Below are 26995 nucleotides of genomic sequence, written 5' to 3' on the forward strand. Positions count from 1 at the left end.
TGCCCTCTCCCAGAGAGGGGTAAAATTGTAATATATTTTTTAGTAAAATTGTAATATATTTTTTAGTAAAATTGTAATATATTTTTTAATCATTACACTCCTTTGTGAGGATGCACAGGGTAATTCGATCATAAAAGATCTTGCATCATCAGGTACAAGGGAGATGTCTAGAGATGAGAGGGCACTTTCACTTTTTTATAACTTCATGCTGGTGGAATGAGTATGATAGAAGGAACTCAAGGGTTAGCTGATATTGAGAAAATTAGGAGGGGTCATTATGGTCGTCGATTGGACATCAAAAGCATTATCAGGTTGACACTAACTAGCTGGTGGTTGGCAAGAATGAACAAGATGTACGTTTGATGGACTCTCATTAGAGATATGTAGATGAAAAGAGAGGTATGTAATGTTGGAAAAAACCCTGACAGAAACTCAAAAGAAGAAAATAAACTGAAAGAACACACTAACAGAATTTGATAACGGAGTTCGGCCAAAATGTTGCCTACGTCTCCGAGCACTAAGGCTATCAATTAATAAGGAAGAAGAGATACAAATATTGGGTGCAATAAACCAAAGAGGGGAGAGTTTCTTTTATACACTAAGAAACTTCCCCAACTCCCATCATCTTCCGATGTGTGATTTATGCTAATTGTGAATATAGTTTCTTTTATATACTAAGAAACTTCTTTCACTCCCATTATCTTCCGATGTGGGATTCTAATTGTGTCAAAAATAACAAATCTCCACCTTGGCACAATTTCCAAATACTAATATTCAATATTAAAAAAATAAACCTTCAGTGCTTCCAATTGGCGCTCTTCAGCGCCGACTCAAACGCGGAAGATGTTTACCAAATCTAAACAATTAGATTTGGTTTTCCCCATGTCTTTCATCTCGAACTCTCTACCCAATTGAGCCTTCAATTTATCAACTTCATATTGGCTATTTGATACTATCAACATATCATCAACGTACAAGAGTAGATAGATGTAAGACTCATCTTGAAATTTGCGCAAATACACACATGAACTGAATCTGCTTCTTGTGTACTTGTGCCTCATCATACACTTGTCAAGTCGCTTATATCATTGTCTCGACGATTGCTTCAACCTGTACAATGATCTGTTCAACTTGCAAACCCAATTTTCTTTATCAGCAACTTTGAATCCATCTGGTTGATAAATGTAGATTTCCTCGTTCAAATGACCGTGTATTTCTGCGGTCTTCACATCAGGTTGAGCTAGCTCCAAATTAATCTGCGCTACCAAGGCCAACAAAATTCCAATGGAAGAGTGTTTAACAATAGGAGAAAGTACCTCATTATAATCACCTCCTTCCTTCTGAGCGTAGTTTTTAGCTACCAATTTTTCCTTTTAGCGAACATCAAATTTTTCGGAAAATCATTCTTTCTTAGCAAAGATCCATTTACCACTAATAGTCTTCTTCCCTTTTCGTAGATGCGTCAACTTGCATGTCTCATTCTTATGAATAGATTACATCTCATCTTCCATAACACCTCTCCTTTTTCCATTTTCAGTACTTCGACTGACATGTGAAAAAGTGGATGGAACATCATCTACGACTAGAAGTGCATAGGCCGCCATGTAAACAAACCGACCTGGTTTTTAATAACTCGTCTTGGCCTATTCACAGCAATTGATTCACTTTGTTCTGAAGGTTCTTGGGTCAGAACCTCTTCCACATTTAACTCTTCGTCTGTCGTCGGAGAGTCACTTCTAGTTGGGCTTATCTTTATCTGCTCAAACTCCACCTGTTGTAGAGTACAATCAATCTTGTCTGGTGTTACTTTATTCAACATTGAATAATCATCAAAAGTAACATCTCTTCTGATAATGGTTTTCTTTGCATCCAAACACCAGAGGCGATATTCTTTAACTCCCGTATTAAATCCCATAAAAAGAGTCTTATTTCCTCGTGGATCCAACTTTGATTTAACTACATGATAATATGCAGTAGAACCAAAAATATGCAAAGAATCATAATTAGTTGCAGGTTTTCCAGACCATACCTCTAATGGAGTTTTGCCACAAAGTGCAGATAATGATAGGCGATTTACCAAATGTTGAGCGTATAACACAGCTTCTGCCCAAAATTTCTTGTCTAACCCAACATTAGACAACATACATCGAACTTTCTCCACCAATGTCCTGTTCATACGTTCCGATACTCCATTCTGCTGTGGTGTTTTTCTAACTGTGAAGTGTCGAACTATGCCACACTCTTGGCATAACTTCTGGAATGGATCATTCTTGTATTCACCGTTATCAGTCCGGAGAACTTTGATCTTTCTTCTTGTCTCGTCTTCAACTTGAGTTTTCCATTTAAGAAAAATCTCAAATACTTCATCTTTGTTCTTCATAGTAAACACCCAAACTCTTCTGGAAAAATCATCAATAAAAGTAACAAAATAATGTCTACCTCCAAGAGAAGGAGTCTTGGCAGGTCCCCAGACATCTGAGTGCACATAGTCCAAAATACCCTTGGTATTATGCATAATAGTGCCAAATTTTACTCGCCTTTGTTTTCCCAGAATACGATGTTTACAAAAATCTAATTTACAAACTTTTGTACCTTTCAGCAATCCTTGCTTGACAAGTGTTTGCATAGATTTCTCACCATCATGCCCCAATCGCATATGCCATATCTTTGTTGCCTCTAACTCCTTACTGCTCCCGGAAGTTGATACATCTGTTGTTCCATTAACTGTACTACCTTGATAATAATACAAATTATTACTTTTCTTGATAGTTTTCAACATCACTAGCGCTCCAGAGATTACATTAAGAATTCCCTTTTCCAATTTCACATATAGGCCTTTTGACGCCAAGGCCCCCAAAGAAATGAGATTCTTTTTCATATTCGGTATGTACCGAACATCTCTGATAATTCTGGTGGATCCGTCATCATTTCTCAGCTTGATTGAACCTATCCCTTTTATTTTACATATACTAGCATCTCCCATGTAAACAACTCCACCATCCATTTCCTTAAAGTCAAAGAACCACTTTCGAACTGGTGTCATATGATAAGTGCAGGCTGAGTCCAATATCCACGCATCAGGATGTGATGTTGTGTGTGACATCGATAAAGAGTATTCTAAATCTGCATCACCTTTATTTTCTGCAACATTCACATCTTCATAATCTTTCTCTTTCTTCTTCAACTTTGGGCAGTTAATCTTCCAATGTCTTTTCTCACGACAGAAAGCACATTCATCTTTGGCAACTCTACTTTCAGATCTTCTTCCTTTCCCTTTTGATTTGCTCTGTTGACGGCCCTTGACCATCAATACTTCATCTGTTGTACCTACTTTGTTTTTCCTTTTATCCTGCTTTCTCAATTCATGACTATATAAAGCAGAACTTACAGCATCAAGAGAAACATTTCCCTTCCCATGAAGTAACGTTGTTTCTAAGTGTTTAAATTCATCAAGAATGGACGATAGCAACATCAAATCCAAATCTTCATCCTCAAACTTAACATCAAGGTTAAACAAATCCACTGCTAATTGATTAAACTTAGTTATATGTTCATTCATAGTAGTACCTAATTGGTAATCAAACCGGAATAGTCGCTTCTTCATAAGGAGCTTATTCTGACCACTCTTCTTCAGAAACTTGTCCTCCAATGCTTTCCATAGTTTTTGTGCAGAAGTTTCATTCTTTACAGCATACTTTTGCTCTTTGGACATGCATGATCGAATTGTTCCGCACGCCAACCGATTCATGATACCCCACTCCTTTTCTTCTATACCATCTAGCTTTCCGACCTCAATAGCAACATCTAGACCCTGCTGAAAAAGACAATCTAGAACCTCACTTTGCCACATGCCGAAATGCCTAGTTCCATTAAAGATTTCCACTGCAAACTTCAAATTCGACATCGGTGCCCTTGTCCAATATGACGAAGGAGTTGACGCCCCTTTTGATGAATCCACCATGCCAAGGACGAACCTTCGGCTCTGATACCACTTGTTGGAAAAAATCCTGACAGAAACTCAAAAGAAGAAAACAAACTGAAAGAACACACTAACAGAATTTGATAACGGAGTTCGGCCAAAATGTTGCCTACGTCTCCGAGCACTAAGGCTATCAATTAATAAGGAAGAAGAGATACAAATATTGGGTGCAATAAACCAAAGAGGGGAGAGTTTCTTTTATACACTAAGAAATTTCCCCAACTCCCATCATCTTCCGATGTGGGATTTATGCTAATTGTGAATATAGTTTCTTTTATATACTAAGAAACTTCTTTCACTCCCATTATCTTCCGATGTGGGATTCTAATTGTGCCAAAAACAACATGCAATTCGTCCAGAAAGAGTCAAGGGAACCAATTGGTCGTGTCGGTAGTTTTTTTTCAACAGACTTTCTCAACTTCCCTAAGGTTGTCTCTAGAAACTGGGTTTGGGGAGGTTGTGCATCATGGTTCAAAAAAAAAATGCTAGTGATGTAGGGAAGGTTAAGGGAAGGTATGTTTCTCGTCATTACAATCGTCATTTAGATCATTGAGGAGATAAAGATCATTCTTGACATAGGAGACCCCACATCGCCGTCTCCAACGGAATGCGTGGGGTGAATGGTAATGGATTATTATTTGCAAGTATTGTGTGTAAACCAAGGCAAGTGGTATGGGAAGCGTGGAGGGAGTCAATTGTGTGTGGCCCTAAATCTATTGAGTTGTTTACTAGGCTATCGGATTTAGAGCTTGTCAGCTTGATTGAATCTAGCCTTAGAGTTTGTAGAGAATTTATAGCTAATGCTCGTGATTTATAACTACTCTAGAAGGCAATAGTGGTGAATGAACCCATCAATAGCCGTTTGGGTTCTGGAACGTGGAAAGGTCTGAAAAATGATGATTTTTTTGTCCGAATTCAATAATTGTAGTAAGTATGTGGCTTATGACATAAGAATATAACTATTTTTTTATTTTACCTAGTAGATTTTTTGTTGTTGTCTTTCTTGGATAAGAGACTAAATAAACTTGTGAAAACTCGTCCCGAGATTATTTAAGCATGTGCAACAATTTTGGTGCCATCATTTAAGGTCCTTATGTGAAACCACCAAGAATATTTTTTCATGTGTCGTTAGTTTTGCCAATTGTGGAACTATCTTTGAATGAGTTTCAACTTTTAAATATAATGCTTGATAGCCCAAATTCTCTTAGGGTGTCATCTAGACCTGATATGTGGGTTTGTTGATATGGTTTACATCGTGATATTTTGAGTTTTATTATGTTAAGAAAGAAGGGAAATATTCTAGGGGATTTTATGTATATGGACTCGATTACTAGACATCGATAAAATGGGGATGGTGTGTATTCAGGTTAAACTTGTTAAGCCCAAGGTTAAATTACTATTTTTGGTTGTCATGGATAACGGGAAAATTTGTGTGGAAGTAGTTGTTTGGCTAGAATAATATGTATAACAATCTCCGTCAAGTAGTATGGGAGTTCGAGTTTCTACTATGGAGGTTTGTTCGAGAGATTTGAATGTTCCGTCGTTTGGGATTGAAGATCCTAAATTGACCAGGATCCCATATTTTATCGAAATGATTAATCTTGCTCTCATGTCAAATTCTTATAGTGAAAGCGGGAAATATGTCTTTTGGACTCTTTAATGGTACATCGGTTTTGCATAATCTCATGGGAACTTCCCTTTGGCTCTAATGTAAGTTGCCTCTCATGATGTCAAAAAGTGTCTAAACAAGATTTACCTAGTTTCATCGGTTTCAATTATGGTTGGTCAATAATTATTGTTTGTTGAGTAATCATTTATGCATTCTAACACATTTGAGATCACTACCACGATGGGGATTACTTTAATTTTGTCATCTCTGATAATTGGTGTAATTATTAAGGCATTTGTTTCGGCTTCAAAGCTATCACTTTCATCCTTTTTATCTGATTATGATATTAGAGTTACATAAAATGGATCTCCACCGCGTCTTGATCTTTAAGTGACATTGCTTAATGAACATGGGTCGACAATCTCGCATCCTATCTTTAAGTTGGTTGTTAATGTAGACACATTGAATATGTTTGAGGAAGAGTTTTTGTCTCTTGTGGTCAATGTTGCCTCTAACATTTCTATAAGAAACTCTATGTACATGCATATTTTTTTCGGAAGAAGAGTATGTTGCCTCAGAACTTGAGTATGATGCTGATGAAGAAGTTTGTGAGGGATTCTCAACCCATAATACGTCTTTAAATGAAAATAGATCCCATGATCTTGAGGAGGTACTTGAGGCCAAAATAAATGTATTTGAGGTTTGGGCATTAGATGTTTTCCGGCCACGTAGCTCGGTCTTCCACTAGGTTAAAAAGATCGTTCTAAATCCTCTCAAGATTCAATTATTAGTAAGATGAAAAAAAAACTTTATATTTTAAAAAAAAGTCAATCTCTAAAGGAGGTCGTATGGTTCTCATCAAAAGCATGTTGGCATATATGCATACTTCAATAATGTTATTATTTATTATTCCTGAAAGTATGATAGTAAAATAGAGAGGTTGATGAATAATTTTTTTTAGGGTCAATTAAGTCTTCGTTTTCACATCTTGTTAGTTGAGAAATAGTGAAAATATGCAAAGATGAAGGGGGTATGGGCTTTCGTGATATGTGTTTTTTAATAAGACCTTATTGTCGACAGGGTCATTTTGTTTAGGAATAGGGAAGTCTCTATGTTATTATGACTATAAGAAAATATGATATGTATGTTGAGTTATGGAGCCTACACTTATAATAAACTCTACATTGTTAATTAGAGTTTATTGGGTTTTCTTTTTAGTTTTGGGCTTGAGCTTGACCAAAGTTATTTAGGTTTATTACCTGAATGTTTACCCTATAAATATGTGATTATTAAGGGTTTACATTGTTAAGACAGAATTTTAGAGAGATAAAGTGTGAGGCAAAAATTCTGTATTCTTTCTTCTTCTTCATAGTGAAATCTGGTGGTGGCTGAAGTGGATGTAGCTCAATTTGAGTGAACCACTATAAATCTGTGTGTTCTTGTGTTCTTCTTTCTTGTGTTTTTTACAGATTGTTTTCAAGCAGGTCGGATTTGGGAGATACAAATCCTAACAATGTATTGATCTAATTAGTTCATAAAATATGAAATTGCCTTGTGAGATGTAGCCTATGGAGTGACATATCAATCATGTGTTAAAGTTAACGTGAACATTCTATGTTTACCATGGCAATGGTTCATCAATTCACTTTTAGAAGGATGCATAGTGTGGGGTAAGTGTGTTGTGGTTGTATTTCTCATGCTTGCCTTTATTACTATTTGTAGAGATGTCATAGTCAAGGACATGTACGACCATCGCTCTGAAAGTTTTTCTCATCGTATCAGATATAGAAGGAGGTTTTTCTCAACAATTAGTATCATTCCCTTTAAATTGGCGGTATTCACACCACTCATTTGAAAACCTCCCTGATGTAGGCCTATCAAGATTCGGAGTCAGGACCTGGATTAGGTTCTTTTGCTTTAAAATCTAGAGAGCTTCAGATAGTCATGCCTAGGTCATTAAATTTCCTAGGTGGCTTAGCTGTAAACGAAGTAGTTCCTTTTAGATAGTGTGGAATAACCGGTTGGCGGCTAGCAAATGATCCCTGAAGGTGCCCTTATTCGTCATTAATGATTTATGATATTTTCACATCACATGCATTGGCGATGTAGTTTACTTGTGCCTTAGCCTTATTTTTGATTAAAATGAGGATTACCGAGTTATTCCAACCTGCCATCGATGGCTTCTTTCTTTAACGTATCATCGTATCCCACTCTATAATCAATCAAGTCCTCCATGAAAATATATTTGTTGAACAACATGGCTTTGGTGCATGCTACATTCATGTTAGCGTAGATCATACTCACTTGAGTTTTTTCATTTGATAGTCCATCGATTAGTGAAGCCACAACCTTCCAACTATAATTGTATGATTCAAAAGTTTCACCTGGGCCCTTGTCCGACATTCATGATTTCCAATGTTTCCACCCTATGCATTGGCGATGTAGTTTACTCGTGAGAGGTTGCCTACGTACTCTCATAATATGAGAAAATCAGACCTGACGTAGTTCATTTTATAAAAAGAAGTCTAACAATCTTTGTCATGAAACATCTTCCTCCTTTGGCCTTATATTTCTTGTTTCTGATATTGTTGACGTGTAACCCAAATCCCGATTGTTTGTTGTAAACACTTAGCTCGACTCTTCAATATCGTCACCACAAATATTAGTAACGATTATCATCTTTTCATCTTCAATATTCAAACCTAACTGATCACTTTTGTCCATTAGATCTTCACACACCTCGATTAGATTCACTGCATGCATTGGTAGGGGCTTCGATTTGGCCTTTGGGACTGAGATGATCTTATTGTCGTAAGTTTCTGAATCACGCATCTTAGTGAAAGGCAACAATTAGTATCATTCCTTTAGATTGGCGGTATTCACACCACTCAATTGAAAACCTCCTTGATGTAGGCCTATCAAGATTTAGAGTCAGGACCTAGATTAGGTTCTTTTGCTTTAAAATATGGAGAGCTTCAGATAGCCATGCCTAGGTCATCAAATTTCCTAGGTGGCTTAGGTGTAAATGATCTAGTTCCTTTAGATAGTGTGGGATAATCGGTTGGCGGTTAGCAAATGATCCCTGAAGGTGCCCTTGTCCGTCATTAACGATTTCCGATGTTTCCACATCACATGCATTGGCGATGTAATTTACTTGTGCCTTAGCCATTTTTTGATTAAAATGAGGATTACCCAGGTATTCCAACCTGCCATCGATGGCTTCTTTCTTTAACATATCATCGTATCCCACTCTAGAAGCAATCAAGTCCTTCATGAAAATATATTTGTTGAACAACATGGCTTTGGTGTATGCTACATTCATGTTAGCGTAAATCATATCCACTTGAGTTTTTTCATTCGATAGTCCATCGATTAGTGAAGCCACAACCTTCCAACTATCAATGTATGATTCAAAAGTTTCACCCGGGCCCTGGTCCGACATTCATGATTTCCAATGTTTCCACCCTATGCATTGGCGATGTAGTTTACTTGTGCCTTAGCCTTTTTCTGATTAAAATGAGGATTGACTTGGTATGCCGACATGCCCTCGATGGATTCTTTCTTTAACGCATCATCGTATCCACATTCAGAAGCAATCAAGTCCTCCATGAAAATATATTTGTTGACCGACATGGCTTTGGTGTACGCTACATTCATGCTAGCGTAGAGCATATCCACTTGAGTTTGTTCATTCGATAGTCCATCGATTAGCGAAGCCACAGCCTTCTAACTATCAACGTACGATTCAAAAGTTTCACCCGGACCTTGATTAATACTCCTAAGTTTTCTCTCAGGCTTTTCCACTTTCAAGAAAAAACTGAACCGACTTATGAATGCCTTGGCTAACTCTTCAATAGTCTGGTGTTGAGATATGTTTTGATGAAAATATCACTCAAGTACCACTTCTTCAAGATACCGAGGGAACAATTACATTATTCTGGGCTACCTGAGTTGTAATGGCATGATGTTCATCAAGTACACGCTCATAAAGGTTGTTAGATCTTTATTTCCGGCATACTTGGTCAAATGTGGCAATTTCAGTCTGTGAGGAACCAAGACCCTCTTAGCTGCCTCTAACCCAAATCTCTAACTCCCAGCTCTGTGTGTTGACTTCTCTTTAGTTAGGGCATCTATTTGTGCATTCATTTCGATTTGAGAAGCACTGAGTTGCGCTAGTTCGTCGCTCTAACTAGCTAGCTATATCAATGTTGATGGGTTGACTAGTGGCGATGTAGTTTCTGCTCCAGTAGATGAAGGGGTTTCTATATTCAAAGCTTGTTTATTTTTGGTATCCGTACTCCATCCTTGAGGTATGCCTAGTACTACATAATCAATCTTCTTGGTTCTTCAATCACAACTTTTTTCTGTTCTCGGATCCGTTGTAGCCTTAGTATGTCAAGAGCAGTTTCTCGAGCTTCCTTGTCATCTAAGGCGTACCATGATTATACCAGCACCTCATCTTTGGGGTCATGTATCATATGAGTGGCAGATATATTGGGCTCAGGTGGGTTAGTGGGTCTGTTTGTAGCCCTGAACAAATGGTTTATTTGTCTATTGGGTGGATTAAGTAACTGTCTCATACAATCCAGTAGTAATGACATCTTCTCATTGAGACTGTCTTGGATCCCTAAGATAACGCTAGAGGTAGTTTGCTAATCGACCATTGGTCTAGGAGGAATGGCGGGCGATGCAAATTTTGATGTTGGTTATGTATCAAACATTTTTTAAATGAAGCGTTCGGTGGTGAGATCTCGTGTGCGACCCGTGGTGAAAATGTTAAGAGTGTGGAACCATCAAGAAGAATGAGTTCAAAACAAATAGTGGGGATAAATGGTGTCACCCTTATGCACGTATGTGTCCTAACCGTAATATGTGTCCAATTTCCAATTCATTTTAAAACGTGTTATATTTCGATGTGAGATAAACATTAATAACTCAAAAGGAAAAAAAATAAAATAAGAAACGATTTAGTTTAAGTTCTTCATCGTTTGTTCGCTCTTTCATTTCTAGCTCTTGTCTACTTCTATGTTGTTTTCTTCGTAATATTCGTGAGATTATTAGCCTTCTTGAGTGAGTTTTCTTACCTCGCAGATAACACTTAGATCTCCTAGTCTACCTGGCTAATGATCTTATATCTGTGTAATAAAGACTCAAAGACAACAACTCATTATGCTAGACATTTTTTTTCCCTTTTATTTTCAAACGGATTTTAAAATATAATTTTGGACGCCTTTCTCATCTATATGCATACATGTGTTTAATATATATAGTAGACACATAATAGACTCTTCAACGTAGTTTTGTTACTTGGGCACGACAAGTCAACGACTTGGTAGAAATGAATTTTTGGATTTTAGTTCTAAAGTTAGGCGTGGCTTAAGAGAGAGTTGTTCCACCGACAAGGATACTATCCCAAAAGGGATATCTCGATGTAAGAGAAGCTCTCAATTGGACGTACCTCTTACCACTATTTCAAATTCCCTCATTTTCAAGAGTAGGGGATTTGTGTAAAGTAGAGAGGGCTAATCCGAATTTTTTCCTAGTGTATACTCATCGAACAATTCACACAAAAGTCTTCTAAGCGAATAGAGATCGTCATTCCACATTGACGAATCTTAGCACTTAAATATATAGGTATATAGGTGACGTCGCACAATGCACACTATATAATACATGAACATAAATAAGCTCTTGGAGCTTATGCACATTGAAAAAATCAAAATTTCAGGTCTCTAATACCCGTGTAAATGTAAAATATAATTTTCTAAAAATGGATGGCCTTTTTTTTTTATTTTCAAGTTAAGCATCAAATGTCTCCAGCAGAGTCGCAAGAAAATTGAATGCGTTTAAAAAACGTCCGCCCCGTAAAAATGATTTTTTTGACTATGAAGAAATAAATATAAAATATAAATATCTCTTTAAATTTTTTGAAATTAAATTAAATCGAAACGGAGAGTTATTTAAAAACCAGTTTGTGACTAAATAGTCGCCACCTAAATTTTCTTAAAAAATAGTATAAATAAATAAATGTTTGGCATGTAAAATAATAACTGCATTGGAAAAGAGAATCTTTAGGGTTTGGTGCTAGGTTACACGTGAAAAAGAGCTTTGGCGTTATGCACATGCTTGTTAGAAACAGTCTTTGCTTCTAATATTTTGGTCATTTTTAGAAAATATTTTACACTTAATAATTCGTTTATTTGCCCATTCCTATTCAATCTAAAATATCAAATTTTTACGTTTATACGAAATCTAAAGGTAATACATATTAAATAATAATATTAATAATTATTCACAAATAAATAAACATGAAAAAATAAAGAGAATTAAAATTTATTGTATTCATAAATTAATTTTATTATTATAAATAAATCAACCCATGAATTTTAGAGTTTTATATTAGAGACACAAAAATTAAATCAAATATTTAAAAAAATAAATCCAAAACTTATTTTTATCAAAAATTTTATGTTTTTTAAATGAAACAAACAAGAAAAATAAAATAAAACATAAAAGTTTCCTGTGGTATCATCTTGTCGTTCTTGAGCTTCGTTCTTGAGGAAGTTGCTCAAGAACGACAAACCCGTTTTTCTAATTACACAATTTAAAGTTTGAATATTTTCAATATAAAATTATTTAAACAAATTTAATTCAAGAAAAAATAACATGGAAATTATGTTAGTAAGATTCTTAATGAACCATTTAAATTTAAGAAAACTAAATCGTAAATAAAATATAAAAAACTCAAATGTAACAAATTAAAATTTATAAATGGAATAAAGTCAAAATAAGAGCTTTCAGTGAGGGGCCGGATCCTCTGTTACTAAAAATCCCCTGAATGCCTCTTAAAGTGCTAGAAGATTCTTGAGTATGAAAGAAACTCTTAAACAACCTCACACATGAAAATGAATAGTAAAATTTTGTGAATATGATTTAAGATTTTTGTCTTTTTTTTTCCTCTTTCTCTTTTTATCTATTTCCTTTTTCCTTATTCGCTTTCAGATATTTATAGTGGTCTCTTGCCCTCGATATAAATTGTGGAAAGAATTTTGCACCACTACACCACTACTAATTTTGCTCGGTCATTTAGGATTTTTGTGGCGGTAAATAATCTTTTTTATTCTCTCATCATTTTCTTTAATCCCTAAAAGAAAATCAAAATCAAAATTTATTAATTTTATTTATCTTATTTATATGCTTATTTATTTTAGCATATAAAATAAAATTAAATTTTTAATAATAAATTAAATCATTTAAAAAATCAACCTATTTATAAAACTATTATTTATTTTATTTGAAAGATACGATATTATTCCTCCTAAATTAATTTTATATGGTAAAACAAAAATAATTTGATAGGCTCCAAATATATTTAAAAATATAAATTTGGGGAATATGAATGCTAAATCATTAGCATCATCACAATAAATATATATATACTCTTATTCCCACTTCATACTAATAAAAAAATTCTAATAAATATAAAGTTGATATAGAAATGTTTTTAATTTTATTTTAAAAATTTTGATATTTAAAATTATTTACTACTTAATAAATAAAGTAATGTTTAATATTTTAATCGACTAATAGGGTACCTGTTAGGGATCGGGTAACTGACGAATCATGAATAATTATATAAATAGAGATATATGTAAGGCTGTTCAAAAAATCGGAAAATTGATAACCGAACATGTAGCTTACTAGTTTCATTTTATCGGTTCATCGGTTAACCGGTTCTAGCAGTTCCGATTAACCAGTTTTTTACCGGTTAAACAATTCGTTTTTTGTTTAAACTATTTTTATACCGGTTTAACCGGTAAACCGTTAATAATTTAATTATATATTTATATTTTATAATTTATTTTAGTTATTTTTGTAAATATTAGGTATATTATAATATTTAATTATTAATATTAGTTATTTTTCTTTTTTTAAATATTAGATATATTATATTATTTATTAATCAATATATAATAGCAAAATATCAGCATGCAACCTGAGTTTTGAAAAAAATATAGAATTTACCTATTAGTTTTTTTAGTTTAATTTAACTTAATATTTATTTAATTCTTTTTTTTCATCAATTATCATAAATGTTCATTTGTCCAATTAATGAAATACATTTAATAATTAATTTAAAAAATTGAATTATCGATTCCTGGTTAAGTTCTCGACCGAATCGATATCAATATATCGGTCGGTTAACTGGTTTTTAAAATAAAGGATAAAACCGGAACTGTTTAACCGGTTAACCGACCAGTTGAATACCCTATATATTCGTTGGGTATGAGATCAGGTAGTAAAATAAAAAACGAATTTAAAGATAGGGATGAGTATTTCACTATCCGACAACAATAGGGTATCCTCCCTAGGTAAAAGTTGAATATATATATATATATATATATTAATAATGGAGGACTCTTAAATAAAATTGTTTTTTATCATCATGCAATACAACTGTATTTATATGAAAACGTGATCCTCTAATAATGATCATATTTTGGTCTTATTTGTCTTCCTATTGATGTTGAATAAGTGGAAAAAAAAATCCATAACTATTCAAATAAAGAACACATAAATACATTCTTTACATTTATTTAACAAATTACGCCTATTTTATAAGAGAAAAGACTTGAACAAATTACTTTTAGAAAAATGAAGGGGCAAATCTGAAAATAATCTTGTTAAATTCCAATCTATTAAAATAATAACACAAGACTTTCATATTAATATTTTTCCTGCTCTATAATTTCTCTTACTTTTAGCGAAGAATAATACCAATAACTCTCCACAATTCGTTTATAGTGACAAACCGATTTGGACAATAATTAATCAACTCTCATATTAATTCTTTGAAGATTATTATAATATGTACATATGTGAGACAAATATATTCAATCCATAATGGACAAATAAATTCCCACTTCAAAGGCCAATAGAATAATTAATTCGATTGGAGTATAGATATAGAGCACGTAGATATGCAAACTCTAATAATTAATATTAAAATATGAACCCAATTCAAAGGCCGATTTGTCCAAATAGATAGATTTGGCTTTTCAAAGATTTGAAAGGATTTATTTATTAAAGATTTTGTACCCAAATCCTCTAGAAAGATTCATCACTTGCATGTTTAATTATAATAACATACCAATAATACCTTATAGGATCTCCATTATATTTTCATACTTAAGTGACATGTTCCAATAATTATTCATTTCCATTACTTTAATAATTCCACCCATTCTTCATAATAAACTATAACCACCTCTCAACTATATATATAAGTGGATTAATACATCCATTCAAACATAGATCAACACAATGGGAGGTGTTATAAACTGCGATCTTAGAATTATTAGAGCTAAGAACGTCGAGATGAAGTCCGAGGGTCAATTATTTGTGAGATGCTTTCTCCCCGCAGGAAATAACCGTCGAGTTCGAATAGACACCCGTGAAATCTTGTTGGGTTCTAGTCCTCCTGTTTGGGACCAATCTTTCTCTCTCGAATGTCATGACAACAACTTTATAATGAGTGGGCCGATGCTTATAGTGGTGGAGCTTCGGTGGAGAAGCGTGGTACCGGTGATTGGGAAACTTAGAGGATCACAACTCCTTGGTAGGGCTGAGATCCCATTGGAGAATATTACGATGGATTCCCCGAAGATCATGAAGATGGAGAAATGGCTCGTCATGAATTCATTGGGTGGGGCTAAGCATGGTCATGATGTGAAGACACCGGCTGTTGAAATAAGTTTGATGGTAACGCTACCAGCTACAAATTGTTTGATCGGGGATACAGAGTTGAGGAGGAAAAGGAGAAGAAGAAATAGGATGGTGAATGCTGAAGAACGTTGCGGGTGCAATAACAATTCACTTTCGTACGAGGTTCTTGCAATGGCGGCTGCCTTCGAAGTCTTGTAAGGGAGAAAATGACAATATATATTACTCAACAATTCGTGATCAATGATTTCCAAATATCTTGCTAAATTGTTTATATGTAAATGAGAAAAAAAAGGAAAAAAGTTATATTATTGAAAGTAATTTATTCACAACAGAAACATTACAAGTGTAACCCTAATCATAATGTTTTTTGGATATCTTCAAATCTATGAGTCATCCTTAAATGGTGATAGACACTTGTTTCTTTTGTTTAAACTTTAATATTTTATATATTCTTTATGGTACTTTCTCCTTGCCTATTTTAATGAGTATAAATGACCCTTTAATTAAAAATAATAATATTAAATTGTATGCAAAAGATACATAGAACACTCATTGTATGTGACTGGATGGATATCAAATATATATGGACAACTTTCAAATTTGTATATGGTCAAGTTTGGTCCCTTTTTATTCTCACGAAAAAGGGAGCAAAATGTTTACATATTTAGTCCTGAACACCTGATTTTTCAAATTTATAATAGTTTAGGAGCCAATTTCATCTTTAACAAGTTGTCAACATCAATATATACAATTTCTACATGTCCTCCAAATTGGAGAGATCATGATCTATGTGCTCATTGATTATCTAGTCAATAATTGTGAACTCTTTTCTTATTGTGGTGCTCTTATATTAGTGCCCATTTTCATTTTATTATTATTACTTTTTTTGTGTGTGGGTAAGATAGGAAGCAACATTATCACATTTAAGCATTATAAAGTATAAACACAAACTAGTGATTTATGGATTGCATCCTAATTCAAAGGGGATTAAGATAAAGAGATTTGGATCAGAAATTCGGAAGAGTATTTAATTCTCAATATCTTAGCTAGATATTCACTCACATGTTTAATTATATAATATACGAATAGCAAGCTAGGTAGGATTAGGGGTGTAAATGAGTCGAGCCGTTCGTGAGTGGGTCGGTCAAAGTTCGATTCGAGTTCGGTCAAAATCGAGTTTGAGGCAACTCGTTTAAGATTCGAGCCGAATTCGAGCTTAGGTATGACTCGTTTGATGACTCGTCGAACTTTTTCGAGCCTAATATATAATTTTTTATTATTATATTTACTTTTTAATCAAAATTTAAAAACATACCCATTACGGATGTCAATGGAGCGCTTCGAGGCGAGGAATATATTTACCATCCCTGCCCCGTTTTTATTTTGGGGATTATTTTAATACCTTCTCCGCCCCGTTCGGTTTTGTTCAGTTTCAGGGAATCCCCACGGGGCACCGTTAATAAAATATATTATTTTAAAATAATTATGCAATAAAATTATATAAACGAATTTTTTAATATAATATATATTGTAATATATTGAAATTTTATATTATTATAAAAAAATAAACTTACTACTCTTATAAAATACTCTTATAAAATTTAATGAATAAATAAATATATTAGTGATTTAATATATTTAATTATATTTATAGTGTTCGGGGAAAAATCGGGGTGAGATCGGGACGGGTCGGGGAGGGGGACACAAATACCATCTCCGCCCCATCCCCGTTTGGTTTTGGAGAAAAATCATCTCAAACGGGATAATTCGGTTCGGTTTTCATGGGCGGTTTCAAATTATCATCCTTAATACCAATAAGACTATTTATGGACTTATTACTTATAGGCCTTCTCAAAATATATTTATAAATTAAAAAATATATGTTATATAATACTTATAAGAAAATAATTGATTTGATATTAATTTAATTATACAAACATAATTTTTTTAAATCATATCAAAATATAATCCTACTATAATATTATTTAATATATGCAATCTCAATGTATTATATTTGGTAAGATATAAAATTATTTTTTATTACTATAAAGTATTTATCAAGATATACCAAAATAATATATATAAATTAAAAAATATATATTATATAATACTTATAAGTTATATGGAAATAAATAGATTTGATATTAATAAAATGACAGAAATATGATTTTTGAAAATAAAATTATAATGTAATATTATTTAATATATGCCATCTCAACATATTATATCTTATAAGATATAAAATTATTTTTATTTCACTATAAAGTGTTTTATTTTTTAAAATAAACATAATAGAGTCTAATATGTTTTCAAGTTCATCACAAAATACAATACATGACTTGAAATTATTTTTCTCAAACTTTCTTGAACATGATTAACCCTCCTAGGTATTCTATGTGTATTCTTACGTGAACCAATACATCCATTCTTACGTGGAGTAAGTCCTAGCTGAGGAAGAGTTATGGGGAGTAAAACATAAAAAAATACGCGGAGAGTTGTTCAGTCCGATGAATGTACTCTCGACTTCTATTATATTTTGTTTAAATATAAAAAATTAATATATAAATATATTTAAATTTGAGTCTTTCGAGCCGAACTCGAGTCTATGGTTATATGATCGAGCCGAATTCAAGCTTAATATTGAAAACTCGATTGAGCTCGAGCTTGAGTCGAGCCAATAAAAAAATACTCGAGACAAACTAAAGTCAGTGCTAGTTCGAACTCGGATAAGCTCGTTTACACCTCTATGTAGGATATCCATTACATTTTCCTTTAAAGGGAAAAATAAAGTAAAAGAGGAAACAAAGTTAAGAATCATATAAATGAATGATCATAGACATTTGTTTTCGGTTCCCTCATTGGAGGTTGGGCTAATAATGCATTACTACTTTATGGACTAACAACAAGAACTGTTGACAACTATATATATATATATGTGGCAAAAACATTATTATAAGTATTAAGATGTTTTGTTTCTTGAGACAGTATTGTTTCAACATGTTGCAAAACAAACACCTCTCTTTATTAAGAAGGTTATTGCAAAACCAGAGGATGAATTAGTGATTGAGAAATATTTCTTTTAGGTTTAATTATCACAATAATTAACTCTTAATTAGATTTTAATTCCTTTTTTTAGTTATTTTGAATATAAAAATTCAAAATATTATTTTGAAAATTATGGTAAGTCAAATTTTTTATAACTAATCAAATAGATAACACATAAACACACTCTTTACATTTTTTTTAACAAATCACTCCAATTTTATAAGAAAAAAGAGAGAAAAAAACTTAAAACAAATTTATTTTAGAAGAATAATACCAAAACTCATCCACTTCATATGCTCTTTATAATTTCTCCTACTTTTAGCGAAGAATAATACCAAAATTCTCCACAATATATATATATATATATATATAATGATGCTTAATTTTTAAAGTTTCCGGATTGCCGGATCGAAAGTTGTGGTTAATTTGGATAATTGAATCGGATTGTGGGTTGACCCGCCCTTAAATTTAAAACGGTTAAAAATAAAATTAAAAATGCTAGAGGTATGTTTCGAACTTGCAACCTAACAAAAATAAGTATAACCTTTTACCAACTAGGCTACTAAGATTTTATATTTTAAATTCAACACCAAATTTGATAAACCCGGTACATTTTAACATTAATATAAATTCAATTTTTTAACTAACTAATCTATATGTTGAGTAAATGGATATTTGGATCGGATTGTGGGTTGACCCACTCATAAACTTAAAACGTTTAAAAATAAAATAAAAAATGTTATCCGTAATTTTTTTCCATGATTTTTTATATTATTACTCGTGTAAATGAACGGGTTAAATACTGGTTAATAATTATACTGACAAACCGATTTGTACAATAATCAACTCTGATATTAATTCTTTGAATATAAGTACCTATGTGAGACAATATATTCAATCCATAATGGACAAATAAATTCCCACTTCAAAGGCCAATAGAATAATTAATTCGATTGGAGTATAGACACAGAGCACGTAGATATGCAAACTCTAATAATTAATATTAAAATATGAACCCAATTCAAAGGCCGATTTGTCCAAATAGATAGATTTGGCTTTTCAAAGATTTGAAAGGATTTATTTATTAAAGATTTTGTACTCAAATCCTCTATAAAGATTCACCACTTGCATGTTTAATTATAATAACATACCAATAATACCTTATAGGATCTCCATTATATTTTCATACTTAAGTGACATGTCCCAATAATTATCTATTTCCATTACTTTAATAATCCCACCCATTATTCATAATAAACTATAACCACCTCTCAACTATATATATAAGTGGATTAATACATCCATTCAAACATAGATCAACACAATGGGAGGTGTTATAAACTGCGATCTTAGAATTATTAGAGCTAAGAATGTCGAGATGAAGTCCGAGGGTCAATTATTTGTGAGATGCTTTCTCCCCGCAGGAAATAGTCGACGAGTTCGAATAGACACCCGTGAAATCTTGTTGGGTTCTAGTCCTCCTGTTTGGGACCAATCTTTCTCTCTCGAATGTCATGACAACAATTTTATAATGAGTGGGCCGATGCTTATTGTGGTGGAGCTTCGGTGGAGGAGCGTGGTACCGGTGATTGGGAAACTTAGAGGATCGAAACTACTTGGTAGGTCTGAGATCCAATGGGAGAATATTACGATGGATTCCCCGAAGATCATGAAGATGGAGAAATGGCTCGTCATGAATTCATCGGGTGGGGTTAAGCATGGTCATGATGTGAAGACACCGGCTGTTGAAATAAGTTTGATGGTAACGCTACCAGCTACAAAATGTTTGATCGGGGATGTAGAATCGAGGAGGAAAATGAGAAGAAGAAATAGGATGGTGAATGCTGAAGAACATTGCGGGTGCAATAGCAATTCACTTTCGTACGAGGTTCTTACAATGGCGGCTGCCTTCGAGGTCTTGTAAGGGAGAAAATTACACAATATATTTATTACTCAACAATTCGTGGTCAATTATTTCCAAATATCTTGCTAAATTGTTTATATGTAAATGAGTAAAAAAAGGAAAAAAAGTTAGATTATTGAAAGTAATTTATTCACAACAGAGACATTACAAGTGTAACCCTAATCATATGTTGGTGTTCTTTGGATATCTTCAAATATATGAGTCATCCTTAAATGTTGATAGGCACTTGACTTTCTTTTGTTTAAACTTTAATATTATATATATATATATATATATATATTTATTTATTTATTGTGATGAAAAGATTATAGTAAAAGAAATAAACTACGACTATAAAAATGCTGAAAACAAGAAAACGTAAATACTAATTTAATTAAACATAACTGTAGAATTAAATGTGATATTAATTTCTATACTAAAGGTAGATAGTTACAAATCACCAACTTGCCTTAGTATCACCCAATATAGCCTGATCAAACTACTTCCAACTGTCAACATTTAGCAAATCCAAACAATGAGTGAATTTGTTAAGTGGGACCGGCTTCGTGAACACGTCAACAGAATTATGATGTGTGCTTATCTTCTTCAACTTGATTCTCCTCTCAGTACGAAGAAAATGATAGTGAACATCAATATGTTTGGTTCTATGATGATGCACTTGATCATTCGCCAAACAAATAGCACTTAAGCTATCACAAAATATAATTGTCTGATCATGATGGATGCCAAGATCTCTAATTAATCATTTCAACCATATACCCTCCTTGGCTGCTTCAGTTAGCGCCATATACTCAGCATCGACAGTGGACAACGTCACAGTCGACTGTAATGTTGCCTTCCAACTAATCATAGAGTCACCAAGGGTGTAAACATAACCAGTCATTGATCTTCTACCATCAATATCTGCAGCATAATCTGAGTCTGAATAACCAGTTATGAGACACTGATTATTACTCCCATAAATGAGACTAACATCGGATGTGCCTCTTAGATAGCGAAATATTCGTTTTACCGCTTGCCAGTGTTCCTTACTAGGTCGAGACATAAACTGCTAACAACACTAACTGAATACGCAATATCAGGTCTAGTGCATACCATGACATACATTAAACTACCCACCGTACTAGTATACGGTACATTAGACATGTATAACTTTTAGCTTCAGACTGGGGTGCGAATGCAGACAAATGATCAGTAACAGCTGCATGAGTATTGAGAGCCTTTGTTGTACTCATCCTAAAACGAGACAACATTTTCAAAATATAACCTTTCTGTGAAAGAAATAGCTTCTTTTGAACTCGATCTCTTACTATTTCCATGCCCAGAATTTTTCGTGCTCCACCTAGATCTTTCATATCAAACTCGGAACTGACAAGGTCTTTCAGCTTTTGAATCTCCGACATCTTCTTGACTGCGATTAACATGTCGTCTACATACAGGAGTAAATAAATCAAAGAACCATCACCGATTTTGCTGTGATAGACACATCAATCATATGCACTCCTATTGTAACCATGTTCACTCATGAAATTGTCAAACCGCTTATACCACTGTCGAGGAGACTATTTAAGTCCATACAAAGACTTCTTCAGACTACAGACATGTGTTTCCTTACCAGGAACAAGAAATCCTTCTAGATGACTCACTAGTATATCATCCTCAATCTCACCATATAAGAAAGTCGTCTTCACGTCTAATTGCTCGAGTTCCAGATCCTTATGTGCTACTGTAGCGAGTAGTAGCCTAATAGAAGTGTGTCAGACTACATGTGAGAATATCTCATTGTAGTCTATGCCTTCTTTTTGACTGAATCCCTTTGCGACTAATCGTGCTTTATATCTGGTCCCTTCAGCACTAGAGGTCCATCTTTCCTTTTGAAGATCCATTTGCACCCAATGACTCTTCTTCCCTTAGGTAAAGTAACCAGCTCCCATGTATTATTCTTGTGAAGTGATTCCATTTCCTCACACATGACAGCAATACATTGCGCAGAATCACCACCATTAACAACTTTATTGTAAGAAGATGGCTCATTATGTATGACATCTTCAGCTACCTGAAGTGCATACCTTACCATTTCTTCAGTATCGTTCATAGAGGGACTAATTGTCCTACTTTTAGGACCAGTTCAGATCTTTCTTCCCTCGATTGAATGAATTAACCTGTCAGGAGCTTTAATTTGCGTTCTAGGTCGTGTTACAATGTCAGATTGACTTTCAGGTGCTCTAAATTGATAAACTTCCTCAGATGGCCTATCAGTATCGTGTGTCATGTCAGTTGTCCCTTGAACTGGAGCCACCTCAAGCTCCACCTGTTTCTCGGTATTACTATTTTCTCCAGAAAATGATGGCTTGATAGAGGAGTTAAGTATAAATTTCTCATTAAAGGTGACATCCCTGCTGAGGATTACTGCACCTTCAGAAGATGACCAGATTCTATATCCCTTGATTCCATCTCCATAGCCCATGAAAATACTCTGTTTTGCCCTTGGTTCCAACTTCCCTTCATTAACATGATAGTAAGATGTGCACCCAAAGACTTTCAAATGAGAATAATCAACGATGTTACCAGATCATACCTCGTAAGGGATTCTACAATCAATCCCAGTATGTGGTGCACGATTTATCAGATAGCAAGTCGTTAAGACAACCTCGCTCCAGTACTTTCTAGCCAATCCAGCATTAGAGAGCATGCTTCTAACTCTCTCTAACATTGTTTGATTCACCCTTTCTGCTACACCATTTTGATGTGGTGTACCTCGGATAGTGTGATGTCTTGCAATCCTCATATCCCTGCAGAACTCATTAAACTCAGATGAACAGAATTCAAGTCCTTTATCTGTTCGTAGCCTCTTAACCTTCTTTCCAGTTTGATTCTCCACCAGTGCTTTCCAATGTTTGAAGGTCTTAAATACCTCGCTCTTATGTTTGAGAAGATACAACCAGGTCATCCTTGAGTAATCATCTATGGATGTTACAAAATAACTATAACCCTTATGCCTTCAACTTGAGTAGGACCCCAACAATCAGAGTGGATATAATTCAGTGTGCCCTTAGTTTTGTGAACTCCCTTACTGAACTTATTGCGATGCTTTTTTTGGAAAATGCAGTATTCACACAACTCAAGGTTGGTAACCTTGTGGCCAGATAGAAGATCCCATTTGGACAGAATTTGCACCCCCACTCCCTCATATGTCCAAGTCGCATATGCCACAACTTGGTTACATCAGGGTGCCGATTAACAGATTTGGATGCGACCGCAGCGGAACCTGTCAGCGTCTTACCTTGTAGTATATACAAGGTATTTTGTTTGATACCTTTCAGTATTATTTTTGAACCTTTACTGATGCACAATATTCCTTCTTCACCACTAAACTTGAAACCTTTAGCATCTAAAATGCCTAAAGATATTAAGTTCTTCTTCAGTTGAGGAACATGTCGAACGCCAGTTAGGGTCCGTATCTTACCATCATCAGTCAGAATCTTGATAGTCCCAATACCCATCGTTCTAAATATGGCATCATTTCCCATGACAACGTTTCCACCACCATAATTTTCATAGGTATCGAACCATTCTTTGTTCGGATTCATATGATATGAACACCCTGAATCCAACACACACGTATCAATAGGGTGTAGAGAAGCGTTAACTACAAGGGTAATGTCCTCCTCCGAGTCGGTGTCTTTGTCTTTATGTGTTATAGCAGCCGTAGAATATTTTCCCCTTTTCTTAGGACAATTATTATTCCAATGACCAGGTTCTTTACAGTAATTGTAGATGTCTTTAGCACTAGGGCCCTTAGATTTGTATTTTTGATCTTTCTTCTTTCTAGGCCCTTTGTAGTTGATTGTGCTGACAATCAACCCAGATGCTTGACTGTCTACAATTTCATCGCTCGCCTTATGACGCAGTTCTCTAGTATGAAGTGCTGACCGAACTTCCTCTAGAGTTACGGAGTCTTTACCTACAATGAACGATTGAACAAATTTTTCAAACGAGTTGGGTAAAGATACCAGCAGAATTAATGCAGCATCTTCATCTTCGATCTTAACATCTATATTTCTCAATTCAAGTAATATAGTGTTTAACTTATCAAGATATTCACGAAGAGACTTACCTTCAAGCATACGAAGACTGAACAGGCATTGCTTCAATAACAACTTGTTAGTTAGTGACTTTGTCATGTACAAAGCCTCTAATTTCGACCACAGACCGATTGCAGTATCTTCATCTGATACCTCAATAATCACTTCATTAGTCAGACATAGTAAAATCGTTGAGTGTGTCTTCTCTTCCAAGACCTCAAGCTCAGCAGTGATTTTACTAAAGGAAGACTCCTTTGCAGGACCTGCAACTATTTTCTCCTTTTCCTTCGACAATGCTGCCCAAACGCCTTGTTGTTTAAGCAAGGCTCGCATTTTGATCTGCCATAGACCAAAACTGTTTCACCCTGTGAATTTTTCGATTTTCAGATTCATTGAAAACATTTTCTCGTCAGAAAACAAATAGTAATAATCTGATCGGATCTAACCCGCTCTGATACCAATTGTTGTGCGGAATGCAAAAAGTGATGAACAATGAAGTATGGAAAAAACAGATGAAGTGAGATTTCTTATTGTCAAAGATGAAGATGAAAAGATTACAATAAAAGAAATAAACTACAACTATAAAAATGCTGAAAACAAGAAAAGGTAAATACTAACTTAATTTAACATAACTATAGAATTAAATGTGATATTAATTTCTATACTAAAGGCAGATCGTTACAATATATATTATTTATGGTACTTTCACATTGCCTATTTTAATGAGTATAAAATGACTCTTTAATTAAAAAACTATATGTGTATTTAAAAAAATTATATTAAATTGTATGAAAAAAATACACAGAACACTCATTTTTTGTGACTGGATGGTTGTAAAATATGGACAAGTTTCAAATTTTGTATATTTTGGTCCCTTTTTTCTACAATGAAAAAGGCAGCAAAATGTTTACATATTTAGTCCTGAAGACCTGATTTTTCAACTTTATAATAGTTTAGGAGCCAATTTCATCTTTAGCAAGTTGTTGTCAACATCAATCTATACTATTTCTACAAGTCCTCCACATTGGAGAGATCATGATATGTGAGCTCATTAATTATATAGTCAATAATTGTGAACTCTTTTCCTTATTAGTGGCCATTTTCATTTCTTTTTTTATTATTTTTTTTGTGTGGGTAGGAAGCAACATTATCACATTTAAGTGTTATAAAGTAGAAACACAAACTATTGATTCGTGGATCACATTCTAATTCAAAGGGAGATTAAGATAAAGAGATTTGGGTCAGAAATTAGAAAGAGTTTATTTAATTCTCAATATCCTAACTAGAATATTCACTCACATGTTTAATAATATACAAATAGCAAGCTATGTATGATCTCCATTACATTTTTCTCCATTACAAATATCTTAATTAATTAGTTTAATCACTTCAATTACATCCAAATTAAAGGGAAAAATAAAGTAAAAGTGGAAACAAAGTTAAAAATCAAATGAATGAATGATCTTAGACATTTGTTTTCGGTTCCCTCATTGGAGGTTGTGTTAATAATGCATTACTACTTTATGGACAAACAACAAGAACTGTTGACAACTATACATGTGTGGCAAAAACAGTATTAAAATTAAGATGTTTTGTTTCTTGAGACGTATTGTTTCAACATGTTGGAAAACAAACACCTCTCTTTATGTTTGATGGACTCTCACTAGAGATATGTAGATGAAAAGAGAGGTATGCAATTCGTCCAGAAAGAGTCGAACGGGAACCAATTGGTTGTGTCGATAGTTTGTTTTCAATAGACTTTCTCAACTTCCCTAAGGTCATCTCTAGCAACTAGGTCTGGGGAGGTTGTGCATCATAGTTCGGAAAAAATGCTAGCGATGTAGGGAAGTCTGGTATCGTCATTACAATCGTCGTTTAGGTCGTTGAGGAGATAAAGATCATTCTTGACATAAGAGACCCAGACGTCTCTAATGAAATGCGTGAGATGAACAGTAATGGGTTATTATTTGCGAGTATTGTAGGTAAACTAAGGCAAGTGGTATGGGAAACGTGGAGGGAGTCGATTGTGTGTGGGCCTAAAACTATTGAGTTGTTTACTAGGTTAGCAAAAAATCGAGTTTATCATGGCAAGATAAAGCATATACAGGTTCGTTATCATTTCATCCGATCAATTTTAGGAGTGTTAGCTCTTGAGAAGATTCTCAAGAGTGAGAATTCAGTTGATATGTTGACGAAAGTTGTGACAAACGAGAAACTGAAGTTGTGTGCAACTTCAGTTGGTCTTCTTTGTAAAGTCATCGGATGGAGAGCCGCTACCGATCTAGAGATGATGAAGTTACTCTCTAAGTGTGAGATTGTTGAGTTATTGATCTTACACTTATAATAAATTCTACAATAGTTAATTAGAGTTTATTGGGTTTGGGCTTGGGTCTGACCAAGAGTTATATAGATTTTATTATTTGAATGTTTACCCTATACATATTTTATTATTAAGGGTTTATATTTATTAGTAAGACAAAATTTTAGAAAGATAAAGTGTGAGTTAAATACTCTATATTCTTTCTTTTTTATAGTAAAATCTTATGACAGTTGAAGTGGACGTAATTATTTGAGTGAACCATTATAAATCCGTGTCTTCTTGTGTTATTCTTTTCTTGCGTATTTAC

The 26995-nt window shown here is 33.9% G+C and overlaps 2 protein-coding genes across 2 annotated transcripts; both read left to right on the forward strand.

The window, feature by feature from the left end:
• Positions 1-14912: 14912 nt before the first annotated feature.
• LOC124939298 lies at positions 14913-15512 on the forward strand. The gene has a single exon (XM_047479783.1). It carries the CDS (start codon positions 14913-14915, stop codon positions 15510-15512), a length of 600 nt encoding a protein of 199 aa, XP_047335739.1.
• A 4171-nt stretch (positions 15513-19683) lies between these two features.
• LOC124939299 lies at positions 19684-20283 on the forward strand. Its single transcript, XM_047479784.1, has one exon. It carries the CDS (start codon positions 19684-19686, stop codon positions 20281-20283), a length of 600 nt encoding a protein of 199 aa, XP_047335740.1.
• The last annotated feature ends 6712 nt before the right edge of the window (positions 20284-26995 follow it).

The sequence above is a fragment of the Impatiens glandulifera genome, chromosome 5 (genome assembly GCF_907164915.1).
Source record: "Impatiens glandulifera chromosome 5, dImpGla2.1, whole genome shotgun sequence".
NCBI classification, from domain to species: Eukaryota; Viridiplantae; Streptophyta; class Magnoliopsida; order Ericales; family Balsaminaceae; genus Impatiens; species Impatiens glandulifera.

Coding starts and splice junctions, on each gene's coding strand:
- LOC124939298 (XM_047479783.1), top strand. CDS start 14,913: ATGGGAGGTGTTATAAACTGCGATCTTAGAATTATTAGAGCTAAGAAC.
- LOC124939299 (XM_047479784.1), top strand. CDS start 19,684: ATGGGAGGTGTTATAAACTGCGATCTTAGAATTATTAGAGCTAAGAAT.